At 36.2% G+C, this 19789-nt stretch overlaps 1 protein-coding gene across 1 annotated transcript in view; it reads left to right on the top strand.

The window, feature by feature from the left end:
- Positions 1-19789, top strand: part of DCHS2 (dachsous cadherin-related 2) — a 177609-nt gene that overhangs the window by 118949 nt on the left and 38871 nt on the right. The window contains exons 8-13 of the mRNA XM_039875917.1: positions 2252-2409; positions 3475-4318; positions 6373-6612; positions 14493-14627; positions 15035-15244; positions 18598-19458. Coding sequence (XP_039731851.1) covers positions 2252-2409; positions 3475-4318; positions 6373-6612; positions 14493-14627; positions 15035-15244; positions 18598-19458 — 2448 coding nt within the window. The remainder of the gene's footprint in view (positions 1-2251; positions 2410-3474; positions 4319-6372; positions 6613-14492; positions 14628-15034; positions 15245-18597; positions 19459-19789) is intronic.

A 19789-nucleotide genomic window follows, 5' to 3' on the forward strand; every position in this document is an offset into this window, starting at 1 on the left:
TCCCTGAGACACAAAAATATTTAAATTAGGCAAATTAACATCCCTACTTAGACTTGGTCCCTAAGTGTTCAAATGTAAGGGAGTGTCGCACAACTCTCACTTTAAGTTAAAAGCTAGAAATGATTAAGCTTAGCGAGGAGGGCATGTTGAAAGCTGAGACAGGCCTTTTAAAGCTAGGGCTGTTGTGCCAGTTAGCCAAATTGTGAATGCAAAGGAAAAGTTCTTGAAGGAAATTAAAAGTGCTACTCCAGTGAGCACATGAATAACAGGTAAGCAGAATCCGTATTGCTGGTATGGAGAAAGTTTTAGTGGTCTGAACAGATCAGACCAGCCACAGCATTTCCTTAAGCCAAAGCCTAACCCAGAGCAAGGCCCCAACTTGCTTCAATTCTGTCAAGGCTGAGAGAGGAGGAAGCTGCAGAAGAAAAGCTTGAAGCTAGCAGAGGTTTAGGGAAAGAAGGTGTCCCCATAAAATATGCATAACATAAAAGTACAAGGTGAAGCAGCAGTGCTGATGTAGAAGCTGCAGCAAGTTATCCAGATCTAGCTAAGATAATTAATGAAGACGGCTGCACTAAACAACAGACTTTCAGTGTAGACAAAACAGTCTTCTATTGGAATAAGGTGGCATCTAGGGCTTTCATAGCTAGTGAGGAGGAGTCAATGCTTGGCTTTAAAGCTTCAAAGGACAGATTGACTCTCTTGTTAGGGGCTAATTCAGCTTAAGACTTTAAATTGAAGCCAATACATACTAAAAATATTAAAAATCCTAGGGCCATTAAGAATCATGCTAAATCTACTCTCTTCTTATGCTCTATAAATGGAACAACAAAGCCTGGGTGATAGCACATCTGTTTACAATAGTATGGTTTACTGAATATTTTAAGCCCACTTGTTGAAACCTACTGCTAAAAAAAAAAAAAAGATTCCTTTTAAAATATAACTGCTCATTGACAATGCACCTGGTCACCCAAGAGCGCTGATGGAGATGTGCAATGAGAATCATGTTGTTTTCATGCCAGCTAACACAACATCCACTCTGCGGCCCATGGATCAGAGTAATTTTGACTTTCAAGCCTTATTATTTAAGAAATACATTTTGTAAGGCTATAGCTTCAATTGATAGTGATTCCACCAACAGATCTGAGCAACGTAAATTGAAACCTTCTGGAAAGAATTCATGATTCTAGATTCTATTAAGAACATTTATGATTCATGAGAAAATGTCAAAATATCAACATTAACAGGAGTTTGGAAGAAGTTGATTCCAACCCTCATGGATGACTTTGAGGGTTTCAAGACTTCAGTGAATGAAGTAACTGCAGATGTGGTGAAAATAGCAAGAGAACTAGAATTAGAATTAGAGCCTGAAGATGTGACTGAATTGCTACAATCGCACGATAAAACTTGAACAGATGTGATGTTGCTTCTGTGGATGAGCAGAGAAAGTGGTTTTTGAGATGGAATCTACTGGCAAAGATGTTGTGAAGATTGTTAAATGACAACAAAGGATTTCATTTAAAGGATTTATAATATTACATAAACTTAGTCAATAAAGCAGTGGTAGAGTTTGAGACTTCAATTTTGAAAGAAGTTCTCCTGTGGGTAAAATCCTATCAAACAGCATTGCATGCTCCAGAAAACTTGTTCATGAAAGGAAGACTCGACCGATGCAGCACACTTGATTGTTCTCTTATTTTAAGAAATTGCCGCAACCTTCAGCAGCCCACCACCCTGTTCGGCCATCAACATTGAGGGAAGACCGTCCATCAGCAAAAATAGTAAGACTTGCTGAAAGTTTAGATGATGGTTGGCATTTTTTTAGCAGTTAAGAATTATTTAATTAAGGTACGTGCATTTTTTAGACATAATGCTATATTATACACGTAAGAGACTATAGGATAGTGTAAACCTAGCTTTTATATGCACTGAGAAAGGATAGCAAAGGGAATTATGTGAATGGGAAATAAAGAATGGCCATGAGTTGATAATTATAGAAGCTATGTGACAGGCACGCAAGAGTTCATTATATCATTTTGTCTACTTTTTTTTATTCAAAATGCCATACTAAAATTTTTAAAAATCTGTTCCATTTCTTATGTATATCTTCAGTATTATTTTTTATATTCATTCTCTCACAGAGCGTAAGGCATATACATCTTCCAAATGATCATAGATGTATTTAAATTAATTTTATTTTTTCTGCATTGTCAGTTAACATTAATTTCTTATTTTTTGTGTGTGCATATAGAAGATAGTTCTGATGACTTCAAGATTGACGCCAACAGTGGTGAAATAAGAACAACCACAATACTTTTGTATGATTATAGACCTTCCTATAGGATAACTGTCATTGCCAGTGACAAAGGAGTGCCTCCTCTTCAAGGACAGGCAGTTATTAATATTCAGGTAATATTCTGCCGTCACCATAAAATGTGAAAGGATGTTCTAAGGTCCTTTTTTTATTTTTATGCAACTGTATGGAGTGGCGACACATTAAATATATGAATACTATTTTTAGAGTCCATTGCACATGTATGTATGCCTTTTTGTGATCACTAGAGAAATAATTACACACAAATAACCTTTTATTTGAACTTTGTACAATTCCTGACAAGATACTTAGCTTCATCACTGTGTGGGCATTTGCGTTGCTTTGTTTATGATAAACAAAATGTGTCTTTTTTCTTTCCTCTAATTGTAAGGACCTGGTAAATTTGCAGGAGAAACTTGTATGTACAAATGGCCATTAATAAATCACACAGATTTTTGTAATTATTTTTAAACTTGGGAAAGTCACTTAGGATCCCTATTATAGGGTTTTATTTTCATTAGAATGAGCAAGCAAGTTGTGGGGAGTCTTCATAGTAGGAAAAAATTACACCAGCTCATCAAAAATAAGATGACTGTTCATAGCCCATTTTTTTGTTCATGCATATGATAATCAGTAATATTAATATTGGTATGTATAATAATCAAGAATATACATCCCCAAGAGTTCTGTTTCCAAATTATATTCTTTCTTGATTGAGGATATGTGGGTTAGGAGAAAATTCTATATTGTAATTTCTTAAGTTTCTAGTTTCAGATAAACAAGACACATGATACATAAATGCACACAGATGTCGTTGCTCTCTAAGAATTAGAGCAATTTGGAGAACTAGTTATTTCACATTCTCATTGAAGAATCACAAGCTTGACTATATATAGCATAGCCTCACCAAACTATCATTTCACATATTGGAACAAATGGGAAGTGGAAAATTCTTTACTTTCTTATCTCCTAGCTATTATGCAATTTTCAATCTTTAGAGGCATGCTGGAATTATATATAAAAAACACATTTTCTCACCAATTAACATATATATTTTACACAAGTGGAAAGAATTAGCTTCCAAAAGAAGATCATCACATGTACTGATTCGACTGTTAAAAATACCGCAAATTAACAGCTCCTTTTAATTCTTATTCCAGGTGGTACCACTATCCAAAGGGAGAGCTACTCTTTCTCAGAATATTAGACATTTAGTTATACCAGAAAACTCGAAGCCTGCAAAAATAATGAGCTTGATAAAGTCACCTGATCACTTTCAGCAACATCATAATGGAAAGTTACATTTTAGTATTGCTGCAGATGACAAGGATGGTCACTTTGAAATCGACAGCTCGACAGGGGACTTGTTCCTTTCTAAGGAACTTGATTATGAAATAACATCTCATTATCTTTTCAGGGTGGTTGCTAAAGACCATAGCAAAACTCCTCCCCTGAATAGCACAGTCTTCCTCAGTATTGACGTGGAAGATCAGAATGACTATTCCCCATCTTTCCGAGATGAGTTCGTTGTGATAAACATAGAAGAGAATGTCCCTGTCGGGACTCTGGTACATGTCTTCAACGCTAAAGATGGAGATGGCAGTTTCTTGAACAGTAGAATCCAATACTTCATTGAATCCCACCACCCTGGAATGAATCCATTTCTCATCCACCCCTCTTCTGGCACATTAGTCACCGCATTCCCCCTTGACAGAGAGAGAGTTCCGACTGTCATCCTCACAGTGACTGCATCTGATCAGGCTGTGAATGTGACAGACCGGCGACAGAGATCGCTGATGGCAAAGGTAGTGATTTTGGATGTAAATGACCACAGCCCGACGTTTGTGTCTTTTCCCGTCGCTCACGTCAAAGAGGATGCCACAGTGGGCTCCTTAGTGCACCACGTAACTGCTCAGGATCCAGATGAAGGAAGGAATGGAAGAGTAACATACAGCATCCTCTCAGGAAATGAAAACATGGCCTTTATGCTAGATGAGTCATCAGGTATCGTATATGTCACTGTCAGTTGAAGCCTCCGATCACTTGCTTACATTTATCCTTTTCATTTTCCTCTTAACATGATAGTTCTCAAGATGTATAAGCTTGAAAGAAACGTGACTTGATTTATCATTTAACTTATATGTATGATAGACACAGAGGTTGTATTCAGAAAACCAACTGTAATAGCCTGTTTGTTAATATTGACTATGCTCTGTAGCCAGCTCCCATTTCAGGGAATGGCTACATAATAGCAAACTTTTTTTGCCTCTGTTATGTATCCTCAGAGGGTAAGAGATGGTACCAAAAGTACCAAAATATAGAACATGATTAATCAAAAGCATTATTCAAAGACTTCAGTATGGAAACTTATCTTTAAGTTCATACAAACTTACATTTGTAAATAGTTGGAAATAATGTTTTTAAATGGTTGGATTGATTTGAGCATTAAGACCCTTACTTCTCACATCATTAACTGAACTATTTTATTTTATGAAAAACATTTATTCACTGTCAAGTACTGTGCAGAAATGTCACTTTTTGTCACTTCACTTGTCACTTGTCTTGCTATCACCATGTTGCTAGATAACATCTATTAAAAGTTTTTATCTAGTTTGTTGGAAGATTGCATGTACAAAGTGTCATTCTTGTGAAATGAACTTCCCTCAACCTGATTCTCAGGAGATATTGAAGAGATGGACTATCATCTCATTCTCTAAAAAGTAAAGTCATTTCTGCATGAGACTCAGAAAAAAATCTCAGATGTTTACCATTTGGCCCAACTATTAGTAAGACCATAATTTGAAATGGACCTGAATGCATAGGATTTGGAAGTCATGATTATAGTCTGGCTATATACTGTTGAAATTTTTTTATCAAAATATTTATTAAATCTTGTGCATATGGTTCCATTCTGAGGCATGCGTGAACACCACCTAAAAGCCTAACTGACAGAGAGAAAGTCCAGACCCAGTTGCTGATTTCTGTTAGAGCTGGGGTCTCCAAGGACCCATTTCAACAATGCTTAAAATGTTTTCCACAATGGCCAAGGAAGGTCTATTTCAGATTGTTAAAGAGGATAGATAAAATTTAAACTGTGTCTCAGTAATATAGGTATCATGAATCTTGAACAATTGCTGTGGTTGTTTCAGTTGAGGTATTTTTCAAAGACATAAAATAATAATTGCTGAATGCATTCATATGAGATGGGCTACGTGTCTCTCACAAGGCTCATATTTCTTATGAAGAAGATAGTGAATTTTTCAGTGGCTTTTGGCTGTGAAGTATAAAGTAATAATTATTGGAAAACTATTTTATAAAATCTGAAGCAGTAAACCTCTTTAATTATTTGAAGAACAGTTATATAGGATGAGCATGTATTAGAGAAGCAAACAACAATCCTAAAAGAAAAAATGTGACTATTGGAATCATGTAAAAGCTGCGTGTGTGCAAGTCTTTATAACATTTTGTTTATATGATTTAAAGGTGAAAATGGCAGTAAGATGGAGACATTTTTATTCATGAAAATTTATTGTCTGAGTTATAAAGTCTTTACTATTTTTGTTAAAAAAAAGACAGTTAAGTGAGTAAGTACAGAGAGACTATAACTCTAACAAAACTATATATATCTTAAAAACTAAATAGCTTAAAGAATATAGCCATACTCACCATTTTGTAACTTGATCATGTTAAATATGAATTTTTATTTGACTCAAAGATGTATACTCTTAGAACCTAGATTTTTTTTTCTTTTAATGAAGGTAGATGTTGGGTAGAGAAATAATTTTGATGTAATCGTCTCAGTAGATAATGGTATATGATAGATTATTTCTGAATTCTTATTCATTCTTATAGTTTTAATTAGGATGGCTTTCCTGGCTAAAAATGTTATCTTTTTCTTTTAGTTAATATATAAATTTAAAGTTGGTTTTATAAGGTTTATTCTTTAACAAAGAAAGCTTCTGAATTTTTTGCCAATTAGATAAGTTAGGCAGAAGTAGAGTAAGCACGAACTCTAAGGAATCTTCATCATATATTGCTTTTCTCCTCTTTCAAAATAGGCTTACTAACGACAACTTGTTCTCTGGATTACGAAATAAAAACTCAGCACATTCTGACCCTTCAGGCATTGGATAGTGGCATCCCAGCACTTTCTTCATCTCAGACTTTGACGATTACTGTTCTTGACGTAAATGATGAGACACCAGTATTTAAGCAGCACCTATACGAAGCGTCAGTTAAAGAAAACCGAAATCCGGGGGAGTTTGTCACAAGGGTTGAAGCTGTGGACAGAGATTCAGGTAATTGAAAAATATGGAAACTAGGTAATTAATGCTAAAAACGAAAATGGACATAATTTAAATTAGTTATGTCCCAGAAAAATGAAACTAGTTGCCAGTCATCTCAAATGTCTAATAAATCTTTAGTCAGCATACACGTAAAAACTCATCCACATGTAAGGACAGTGTGGGCTTTTTTTATGTATAGCATTTTCTTGTATCGGTCTTTGAGTGATGCTCACCCTGTAACATACAGTTTATTGATTTGATCTTGATAACAAACAGAAGTATAGACAGGGTATCACATTTTTTTTTGGAATATAATAGATACATTGAGAACAAGAAAGCAAGCTGGGTAACCTTGAACAAGTTACTAATCTTCTCTGTTCCTCTGTTTGCTTATTTGCATAACCGGGATAATAATAATGCTTAATTTGCACTTCTGTTATAAGTATGAATGAGTTATTACATGTAAAGAGCTAAGGCCAATGTCTGGGACAATAAATGGTCAATAAATGGTAGCTTCTCTCATTACTATTTTTACTATTATTAATGTCAACCACTGTGTTGATAAAAGTGACTTTGAAGTAAACAGTTACTTTGCTTAGGAATTTGTAAATTTCTTAGAATTGCTTTTTGTTTCACTATGGCTTTTTTTTGTGTTTAAGTTTCAGTAACTTTAATAATATTCTGTTTTCATTTTAAACAAAATAATTATTAAAAATTACAGTGAAATATTTGCCATTAACAGCAAAAGGCAAATTTTCCCATCTGAATTAATCTGAATAGTTTATTAGTCTTTTGAGTTTCACAATTGTATATAGCAAGTGTCATTATATAACCAGTATAATATTTTATTTTTTCCTTATAAGAATTGTAATAGACGTTTCTATGGAGAAATAATATTAATAATAGCATGCTCCCATTTCAAAGGGGTAAAAGATACATTTCCTTGAGCCTTAATCTAAATTATATACCATTTAGATGCTTTGCCCTTTTGGAAAACACCTTTTAATGAAATGCATTTTACAAGAATTTGGATGTAAGTTTACAAAAACTTTCTTTTTAAGGGCTAACTTAATTTTCTCTTTTTGACCAGAGCAGAGCAGTGTGATCAAACCATTTTTTCTTACTTTGCTCAAAAGACAATGACAGGAACATGCCAACAATTGCTTGTCTCGACCGGTACTTAAATAATTTATTTAGTGCATTTCTCTAAGTTTGGTTTTTAGGATGATAGAAACAAGCAAGAATGTACACATAAGCTTTATGTTTCGCCATAATTCAGTTCAGTAGTTCTTTTAGAGTGTGCTCTGGTGTAAACTGAGCAACGCAGGGCTTCGGGGCACCATACAAACCACTTCTCAAAGTAGCACAGGCCAAACCTGTCACTGATGTGCCCATTAGCAATCATTAAAGTATGTAAATTCTTTTCTTTCTCTTGACCTTACTTTAGCTTTTTAATTTTAGTTTTTGTAATGGACTCTACTGAAAGGATCTCTTTTGCTTTAAAGTTTGAAGAGGGAGGAATTTCAAAAATTTGCATGTATCAACTAAAGATGATTACCGTAAATACACTTTTCGATTTTTACTGTCAAGTTGCCTAGTGTCAGTGTGATTTTCTGTCAAGTTGCCTAGTGTCAGTGTGATTTTCTTTTAGAATCGATAGTCTGCAACTTGTTACTAGAATTGAATGTTCACCACTCAGAGATTATGCCTTGCCGGATGGGGAATTTAGATATAAAGTTATTGTTTTTCTTACTGCATTTATGGATGTTTGAGATACACATTATCATCTTCATGAGACTCATGTACCTTCACATGATTTGGAGACAATTTTTGCTTTACTGGAAATCTCAGTGTTTTTAATGAGGCTAGATCTGTTAAGCAAGTGGTTATGTAAATACATGTGAATTTGTATGTATGCATGTTCTTTTAAACATATTTTTCCTCAATCCTTTTTTTTTTTTTTGCTTGTTGGCTAAAACAACAAGAAAGGGTTATGCATGAGAATTAAATGACGTAGTCAAGTTTTTAACATAACTGGCATCATGTTGGAATTTATGAATGGTTTACTTTATAGTATGTATTTTAAAAAATACTATAGCATTACTTAATACTAGAAAGCTTAACATATGTTTTCTAGCATTCTACAATGCAGTTTAAAAAAATGTAAGCTTAAAGTGTTGGCATTCAAAACCCATGGGAATTCGAGCACTGAATGTTTATGATGTATGACTCACACTAATTCTAACAGGAGTTTTTTTCTCGTATTAAAAGGGAAAAACAACCACCAGGTTTTAACTAAGATATTAAAACTGCTACAGCATTTGGTGCCACCAACAAGAGCCCCATTGTTACTGAGAAAAGATCTACCCCCAGGGCACCCCTTTCCGCTCACTTCTGAGACAAGAGTGCCCCGCAAGGGAAGATGACTCACTCCTGGCTCAAACGTTTGCACAAGAGTGGTGAATACAAAATAATTTAACAGGACACTGCCATACAAAAATGTTGAATCCTATAATGAGATCCTATCCTCTATTCCATAGCGATGTCTTCTCTATCTTGGTTTATCTTGAACAAACTACATCTGGTTTCCTGGAAAATGTCTCATGTTGGATGAACAATTGCACTCAACAGCTTACACTTGCAGCAAGAGACAAATACTGCCATGACAGTATTTCATCTATGGACTCTAAGGCACCATTAATTGTAAAATGCATCTAATTTCAGAAATGTTAAAATGTGAAAAAAAATGTATCTTAGAATTAATGAAATAGTAAACAGAAAAAAAGAGTAAAGACCACTCATAACCTCACTCACCCAGAGAAAATCACTGTTAAAACTTTAATATATAGTCTCATTTCCTTTAATATGTGGTATTGTAATTATATAATTGTTTACTTGTCTGCCTGCCCTTTAGGCTGTGAACTTTTCATAGATTCAGGACATGTTTTATTCACTTTTATCCCAGGTTCTTTGGATAGTGCAAACTATGTTATAGGAGCTCAGTAAATATTTTTGACTATGTGATCTGAGAAACTGGAGCATCTTTAGAGTAAGCTTCTTTAAGTTGCCTCAGGAAGTTTAGTTTGGGGGAGGGTGGTGAGCATGTCATACATGGCAAATCCATCCTAACATTCCCATTTCCTTAAGCTTTTATATTCTTTATAGTATGCAAGGAAAGATCTGGCATCTCAACCTCGTTGATGATAGGCCACTATTGAATCCAGCCAGTCAAAGCAACTGCCAAGAAACATAACTATATGAGCTAGCACATTAAATTCAGAATCTCTGGTAAGCACAGCATATAAATAAATCTGGCCTAAATCAAAGTCGTATTTTATCTTTCTGGGTCTCAAATCCTTAGAAATGACTTCTACACATATTACTGATGTTTATTCCAATAAAAGTTAGAAAACTCTTGATATTCTTTTGAAACTATAAGCTATCTCCAACTGAGTCAGATTTGCATGTGACCGACTACAATACATTGAGATCCGACTCTAGTTATGGGTCTGCAGGTCACTAGGCATCTCTTTGTAAGAAGTTACCTCTTATATCTGCCACTCAATTTGAGTTGAGCTTTAGGGAGATTAACTTTAGGGCCCCCATGGATGTTTTCTGGTTTTCTAACTATGGCTGAGCTGCAAAGCTAAAGCCTTAGCTTGGAATTTATTTTTCTGTAAGTTCCTAGTTATATTCAGAAACAGCCATCTCATAGCATATTCCTTTTTACTACCATATGGCTCAAGTCAGCACTATTTGGTCCTCTAAGGAATCTGAGTCCTTTAGTAGTCACTTCATCATAATCGACCACAGGTGATAATTTCATTAATTGTGATGATATAATTGCAAAGTGATAAATTACTAGTATTCCATTTCTCATGGACAAGGAACTCAGCAGTGCATTCAAGGCCAAAGACAAAGTCAAACTAACCCCAGAGTTCTTGTTACCTGGGACCCATTGCTGGTGCTGGCTCAGTCAGGCGCAGTTGGGGAAAGCCAGAGGTCACAATACAGATACTAGAAGGCTGGGTAAACAAAAAGGGAATCTTAAAGTAACCCAGGAAAAATAACTGTAGGAAGCAGCTACCACCTCTGATACTGGGAAACAAGGGAAGAGATCGAGACGATCAGAACCTAGGAAGAAAATGAGACAAGAGGCCTTGCAGAGCCTAGTCCTGGGAGTGCCAAAGAAACCGAAAGCTGTGAGCGGTTGCTACAGCCAGGTGAAATGGCGTTGCTGATAGGGACAGTAAGCAAATAGGAGGAAGGAAGTCCTATCTCCTCTCCTGCTGACTCTCAGTCTCCCTCTGAAGTCCCTTTGGGGCCAACACTCTTTTTTCCCTCTTACCCATTAAATCCTATTCATCCTTAGGGACTCAGCTTAGACAAAAGGCAATTTATACTTACTCAGTCATGTTTTAACATGTGGAATCGCAATTGCCTGCTTACTTATCTGAATCCAGTGCTGTATTTTAAGCACTGTGTGAATAGAGAATTGGTCTTTTTGCTGGCAGTTATAGTCTTAGCACCTGCCATGGGACCTTGGTACCTACTATCACTCTCCATATATGTTTATCGACTGAGATGATTAATGAACAAACTAGCTACTTGTGGTAAGTCTTCTCTGATTCACTTCCTCAGTGATTTAATATATTTTACCACACTGTCTATAATTCATTTAATTGTCTCCCCCATTAACGAGAACTCTGTAGGCCAAGAAAATTACTTATTGTTCAGTGGTACCTTTCCAGTGCCTGGCACTATATGAAGAAACATGTGCATGAATGTATGCATGTATGTATGAATGAATGAATGAACAAATGAATGACACAGCCAAATAATTGGAGCTTATTGCAGACATATAGGTGATATCTGTAGATGAAGCGAGTGGACTGCGAGGGAGATGGAATGAATTCTTTTTTCCTCCTTACCTCTTTCCCTCTCTTCTTTTCTCTTTCCCTCCCCTTCTCTCCCTTTGTTTCTTCCTTTCTGTCATTTTTAACATTAGTCAGCAATATCCAAAGGGAATATCTAAAAGTGGCCAGTAGGTTTTATAACCAGAAGGTCCTTGGTGACAGTAGAAAGAGTAGCTAGTTATGGCAGTGGTTTCAAGCTAGTTACAGAGAGTGGATAGCATTTTAAAAGAAGCTTGACTATAAAGGGGAAAATAAACCTTGATTCTTATAACTAGAGAATAATATGACTTAAGGGGAAAAAAATTGATGAGAAAGACTAGAACTGACAGGAAAATTCCAAGAGAGAGTATTTAAAGAATTACTTCTGCCATTGAGATAGAAAGCAAAAAGTAGAATTGAATACTGATGCAGAAAGTTGAGGAGGTTCCTTCCCAATGCCTCCGTCTCTGGGAAACGGGAAGGGGAGTGATCTCTGAGCGTAAGCCAGGAGGTGTTTGGGGAGAAGACACAAATAAGAGAGGGGTAACCAAGGAGGTTTGGAAAGATCACCAGATGACAGCGACATTTCAGTGGCCTCAATCTATGCTGTTGTCAAATTTTCTCCAGCCCTAGTTTTCTGCTGGATATTCAAGGAGGGCAGAGAGATGGCTGGAATGATCTTGGGTTGAGGCTTTCTTTGGTAGACATCTATGGCAAAAAGCCACAGGACTGGAGGAAATCTGCAAGGTTGCTAAAGTGATAATTCATGGGACTGCCCTGGAAAGGGAAAGAAGTGAATTGAGGAGTGGTATCCCAGAGTGAGGGAAATTAAGAGGTCATATGGCTGTAGGTCTCGAGGTCTAAGAAAAGATATATGTACGTGTGTGCAGAATGGGCACACAGACACACACATCCTGCACTAGGTGTTTATCATCAGTATATCACGGAGTATGTGCAGATCCAGATTTTTTCAATTTGCTTAGTAAAGTAATGAAATTAAAATAAATAATCTCTATTTCATTTATATTTTCTTAGTTTTCAAGTTCGATGATGTTCTGTTTGTTCTGATAGATTACAAGGGCACATGGAGGAAGAAGCAAGGCACTAACGATTCTAAAATAGCCATAGAAAAATATTTAAATTTATTTCACATTATTTAAGTTGTAAAGGGTGTGAAGTTTGTAGTGTAAAAATGTATGTATGCAAACTACAGTTATAAATAAAGATCTTACTTATCTTTAATATACTAGAAGGATTGAAGGCGAGTCGATTGTTATCTTAGGGATAAATGCTATATAGAATAATAGAAATAATAAAATCTGAAAGTTTCTAAAAAGTCAGAGAAATATTGGTTACAGTGGTAAAGCACATTAGAGAATAATGCAAATAATATAAGGAAGAGAAAATATAAAGATTTGAGTTTGTTTAAATATTTGAAGATATTTTCTAGGTTTGACAAGTGTTGAAAATTAAAGTGTATAATTAACATAGTATAGTATAATGTAATATAATATTTTATAATGCATAGTAAAATCATAATAAGTGAATTTATTTCAAAAATAAAAGGTCCAAAAATTAAACGGTGCTCTTTTCCATGTAAACCCATGAAGGTGGTAGCCATACCTGTTTGAGTCACCACTGTCTCTTTGGCAAATTAGCACTATGCTTGTCACCTAATTTTATTCATCAAATATTTGAGGAACAAGGAAAGTAGATGTAAGATGGTATTGTTTCCATTTTTATAATGTGAGAGGAGATAAATAGGAATAACAAATTTTACAAAGTCTGTCTTGGCTATGAAAACTATTTTGTGATCATTATGAGATCAAAGTAGTCACTATGATTATTAAATAATGATTAATGTAATAATATGCCTAATGCTTAATGATGGTATGAAATATTTTGGTGACCCCTGACCATATCATATCAAATACATTGATCCTACCTTACTACCATTTTTTCAAAGTCATTAAAATGCCTGCAGATTGTCTCAAACAGCCTTTCTTTTAAGTGACATAGCAGGAAGACATCTATAGTTTCTGTTTATTCATAAAACTAGCATCACGTTCCACTTCTCCCAGCACTTCATCCTATGTTATATCCACTAGACTGGAGTGGAATGAAAATTTATTTTTTAAGACTGGCAAGATGGAAATTTGTAATGGAATTTTTTTAAGGTCAAAAAACAACATTTTATCTTTTCTAAAGTATAAAATTACGTATTCTAAGTGCTATATCCATGCCTAGATTCTTTTCAGTTAAGAAAAGAACACAGTAAAGTTATCAAAAAGAACTTGTGTCAAGTGCAAAAAAGCTGTGATGGCTTGCGATAAACTCGTTAAAGTTATGGTATTAACGGCCTTCACAACCAGTGATGGAAATGGCCTGATACTTTTCTCAGGGGAGAAATGAAATCACAAAAATATGGGAAGAATTATTTTCAAAATGCATAATGATGCAGTACTGCATTTCTCACTCCAGATAGGAGACCAAATACTAAGTAGAAAACAAAATAAAAATACACATAGAAGCAACTGAATGTCCTTGCCTCCTGTGCTGGAGAATAAAGAGTACTGTAACTGAGCACAAGCTTTGAAATAGGGGTCAATCTGCAGAAACTGTCCTGTGCCCTGCACACCTACAATTATGTCATTAAATCACAATCAGGGGTATTAGAAGGAGTAATTAGGAATATGTCGTAGGGTTGCACACTCATAAGAAATTTTTTATGGGAGGGAAAAAATCTTAAGCATTCACCATGGGGAAGTCTCATAAGACTTTTGAAAATCAAGCATTTCAGCCTATGAAGATTTTATTTAGCAAGAACAGCCAAAAAGAGTTGTTTTGAATTTTTTTCTTTTACCTTAATTTGATGGTTGTTTTAAGCATCTTGGCTTTTTTCATCCATTGCCTAACAAATTCATAGGAAACAGAATAGAACAGATGAATGAATTCCGAAGGGATAATGCTAAAGTTTTTCTTTATATTTTTGTCAAGGAACCAATTCCAAACTTCAGTTTGAAATCATGCCAGGTGCATCTTTTCGGTTGTTCGAGATAAATCCTGACACTGGAGTAGTGGTGACAACCGCCACGCTTGACAGAGAAGTTCAAGAAGTCTTCATCCTTCGAGGTAAGGGGATCCTTGGACTCTGCTAAACAAGCAAACAAAAATAGGCAGCAAGAGATTTAGTGGTGAAATTTCACATTTCAGTAGGATGTCTTTATTTTTTATTTTGTTACTTATTTAAATATATTATTTATTTATTATTTTTATTTATTTCTTTACTTTATTTATTCATTTTTAATTTTTCCTTTTTTTATTATAGTGACATTGGTTAGTGAAATCCAGTAAGTTTCAGGTGTACAATTCCACAGTAAGGCGTAGTCATACTGCATTGTGTCAGTAGGGTGTCTTTAGATAAAATATTCTTGACCTAGTCCAACTGGTTAGTTTGTTCTGATGCTGTCTTTTTAGGGCAATATATTTTAGGGATGAATTAATGGCCACAATCTGTGTCATTTTTTATTCCACGCCAGTACGTGTACGAGACGGGGGAGTCCCTTCCCTGTCCGGCACCACCACCATTCTCTGTACTGTGGAAGATGAAAACGATCACGCACCGGAGATTATTGTCCCCATTCATGACATTGAGGTTCTGGAAAACCAGGAGCCAGGGGTCGTCTACACCGTTTTGGCCTCCGATATGGACGCTGGCACTAATGGGGCTGTCGAGTATCACATAATTGGTAACTTTTTTTTTTAAATTAAAATCTCTCTCAAGATACTCACTGAGTTGACACACACTGTATGGTGATTATTCTGTATTTTGTACCTATTGCAATGTCTACAAAACACATACCCAGTGAGAATTGATTGGTGCCATGGGTTTCCTCTCTGCCTCCTTCCACGGTCATCTGGAACCACTACCCTCCAACTTCTTTAAAAATATTTTTAAAACACTCTTGTAATTTTTTTTCTATGAGGCAAATTATTTAACATTAGTGGATGTATAGATGGAACAGATAGCTTTTTTTCCTACTTTGTTTCTCTCTTATGATCTCTTCTTTTTATCATTTTAAGCAATTCAGACCTTTTTTCAAGTCTTTGTAAATGGAACCTAGAGGACGGGAGTGGGCAAACAATTCCCAGATCTGAATCCCAGTGTAACACTTTGGGTCTACAAACATACTCCACAGATCACAGTCTTTAGGAACTTCCTCCCTTGTAGGTAATTCTGTGATATTGCTCCCTTTGGATCAGACGCATAAGGATTTCTGACAGAATAACTTGAGCATTAGCACAGCCAGCATGAAATAAACACATCTTAGTCACCTAAAATAAAAGCGAACTGTCCGATTTTTAGCATACATCAGAGAGTACATAGAATGATAGGAGTTGAGGAGAGAGTGAAGCTTCAGAGACAGCTTCTGCTGAAGAGAAGCTGCTTTGAGATCTTGCAAAAATAGTTTTAAGACTAGCTTCTGGAGGCTGTCACTCTCTGTTGGCTAAAACTTCTGTAAGCAAGCTATGTTTACTTTGTACCACCCATTTTACTCCAAAATGAAAAGTTTTATTGCCTTTCTCCCTATTTATAAAATGATGTATAATTATTGTAAGATATATATACAATTTATGAAAACAAAAGTAATAACAAAAATATTATATCTTGCAGAGATAACTCATTTACTATTTAGAAAACACTTTTCCATGAACCTTAGTGAATATGGACACTAATTTTATATATGTTGGATAATTTATACATGCTAGTTTGTTACCTCATTTTTTAAACTAATAACATCTCTGAGTTACATGCCCCAAATAAATTAATGATCTTCATTTTTATTTATTTCCCACTTAGAAACTTTACTAGGTCCTACAAATTAGTTCATAGCGGAACCTCTCCAACTACAAAAAGATGCATTGCCCAGACATTAAAGTCAGTCACCATTTCAACACCAAATGCCAATATTGAGAATGCTCTTTTACTTGGCAGAAACTTTTTACACCCTGGAGTGGTATACCTTGGTCAGGTTGGGATAGGTCAAAAGTGAGCCTTTCTTTTATAATTTGAAAGAAAGGTGATTGCAAAGTGAATGTGGGAAAGACAAACCTATGTGATTTCTCAGGCAGAACAACTTCAGGAATAAAGATATGTAAACTGAGCTTCTGGAAATTACCTTAAAACTATCTGTCCCACTCGCTCCTTGGAAAGCTTTGTTATTATGACTCTGGGGCGCTCAGACCTCATTTGAAAGACAACTGGTCTAAATGCCCTTGAGTGTTTCACCTAAGCCCATCATGAATTCTTCCTTCCTTACACCTTTTTTTTCCTCCTTAATATTTTTGGAATGTGTCCACTTCCTCTGTGCCTGGATGATTTCAGAACCTCCTTATCGCTTAAGCAGATTACTGTAAGAGTCTCCTAACCTCCTGTATCGTATCAAGCTTTGACGCTGCTGCCCAGAACTCAGAAACAGAAATGTGATTATGACATTTTCCTGTCTACATTCCTTCAGGGAGTCCCTATAAACTTGAAGATAAAGTATAGACTCTCCAGCAGTGGACCCAGGGCATTCCATGATTTGTCCCCTGCTTACCTCCCAAATTCATGTCTTCTCCACTGCCAACCCTCTCCCTACCGCTGGCACTCAAATGCCCAAGGAATCCTGTGTTCTCATCACACTAAAACGTTTACATCCATTAATTTCTTACACTCCTGGGACTTTAACATGGGCTCTTCCCTCTTCCCTCTTCCTCTTCCCTTATTCTGAAACTTGTAGACTGTTTTCCTCCTTTTTAGGAGTTAGTTTTGATGTGCCTCTCTTAAATAAGCATTTCCTGGCCACCCTAACACAGGGCCGTGTGTCCTTCCTCTCTGCTTCCCAGTGCCCTGTTTGCATGATTCTCATGGCATCGCTTCAGTGTCCAGGTGCTGACCCCCATTTCCTCCTGGACTGTTGCCTCTTGGAGGCTGGGATCATGTTCTACTCTCCTCACATCCCCAGTATCCGGCACATACTTGGCATATGGCAGGTGTTCTGTAAAGGTTTGCTGACTGAATGAATTGCTTTATCAGCCACAAAAACCACAGAAATGTACTTTGTCTGACCATCCCTATGTTTGGTATAAATTAACCATGTCTTGTGTGAATACAAGTCCCTTCTCTTCAACCCGCCGGCACTACCTGTGGCTCTTGTATTCTCTGAATGTGATTCCACTTCTCCATATGCCTCTGGCAGACTCAAGTAAATTCTCATACTATTGAGAATAGCGTGCCTTATCCAAGAATATGCCCCTCATCCAAAAATATGTCCCACATCCAAGAAAATAGCCAGCAAGTCATTCAACCACATTTTTTCTGACTAATGTTCAGGGTGACTTTTAAATATTTTTGAAAGCCTTGTCCCTGTGTTGAGTGTTAACTTTTATTCCACTTAGTACAGTAATAGAGGAAAGATTTTTTTTTTGAAGGATACAGAGAAGAATAAAACATTAACCTTGCTTACGTTATGGGAGAAATAAACAAATGTTTCACCATTTCTAACAGAGGCGCTATTAGCACGTGCAAAATGCTAGGGAAACATGAACGAGAGCCCTGTTACGGTAGCATAATGGACATATGGTCTGTGAGTAACATTTGAGAAAATTACTACTACCAGTCTGTTGACTTTTGATTATTGATATCTGAAAATCGATATTATATCCTGTTTCTTATCCCTGCCTACTATTGTTTTATTTCAAATAAAACATACATTTTAGACCTCTCAAGAGGAAAAATACATGGCTATAAACATTGTAGATGCACACATATAAAAAATCATACTTCCGCAAATCAGTCAAAGTAGATATTCTAATTATTGATGAATTAAGATAGATATTGAATTATATTATTTTGTTCCTCCCCTGATAATAGAAGCTTCATGAGGGCAGGGACTTTATCATGTTCACTGTTATATCCTTAGTAATTACAAAGGTGCTAGGATATAATCATCAGGAAATCAATATTCGTTAAATGAATGGATGAATCAATATATATGTGTTGCTAGCTAAGGCTGCTACTTTTTCAGTTCAAATGAATTTTAAATGTTTTCTTTAATAGATGGAAATACTGGCGAGTACTTTGCTATTAATGAAACGTCAGGAGAACTCTCCACCACTCATGCTTTGGACCGGGAGCAAGTCAACAGTTTTGCCCTTGTCATCCTGTGCTCTGATCTGGGGGACCCCCCTAGGAGCTCTATAGTGCAGTTACAAGTTAGAGTTTTGGACGACAATGACCACAGCCCTTTTTTTCCCGCGCTCCATTACCAATCCTCCGTGAGAGAAGATGCTCAGGTGGGAACAGTGGTTCTCGTGCTGTCTGCTGTGGACAAGGATGAAGGTCTGAATGGGCAAACTGAGTATTTTCTGACGGACGAGGCTTCTGGTGCATTCACCATCGATCCTGTGGCCGGCACCTTGAGAACCGGCCATGCCCTCGACCGAGAAGCCAGATCCCAGCACACATTTAGGGCTGTGGCTAGAGACTGTAGCATCCAAGGCTCCAGAAGCACCACAGCAATTATACTAGTACACATCACTGATGTTAATGACAATGATCCAGTTTTGGAACAGAACCCCTTTGATATTTTTATTTCCCCTCAGTCACCAACAAACCAGACGACCGCCATTCTGAGAGCCAACGACCCAGACTTGGGGCCCAACGGAACTGTTACTTTTAGTTTTGCACAGACCCAGTCAATGTTTTCTATTAACAAATATACAGGAGAAATTCAACTTCAGCAAGATCCATCTTCTTCAGAATATTTTCCAGTTTGGCTGCAGTTAAAAGTTACGGACCAGGGGCTCCCAGCTAGGACAGCCACTGGGCTCTTGGTCGTTCACAGGGAAGGAGAAGATATAAAAATTTCCTTCAGCCACCACCTGTATAAAGGGGCTGTCATGGAAAATTGTGAGGCAGGTGAGTGTCCCTTTAAGTTTTCTGTGTATTGTGCCCATTTATGCAAAATGCTTAAAACTAAGGATTATATTGTAGGAGTGCTATTGTAGATTTAGTTAAAAATTTTTGAATCTAGCCAATTTTCGTTGTGCTAATTTTCATCCAAAGTTTATCAGAAAAATGTATTCAAATGCAGTAAAACATACCCATGACTGTTTTTCTTCATAATGCCAATTGTTTTTCAATAATTTCCACAAAAATTTATGCCGTAATGGGAAACATAAAAAAAAAAAGGCCAAATAGATTAATTTAAAATATCTTTCTACATGAAAGAAAAAAAATTCTTCGTGGA

The sequence above is a fragment of the Pteropus medius genome, unplaced genomic scaffold (genome assembly GCF_902729225.1).
Source record: "Pteropus medius unplaced genomic scaffold, Ma_sr-lr_union100, whole genome shotgun sequence".
Classification (NCBI taxonomy): Eukaryota; Metazoa; Chordata; class Mammalia; order Chiroptera; family Pteropodidae; genus Pteropus; species Pteropus medius.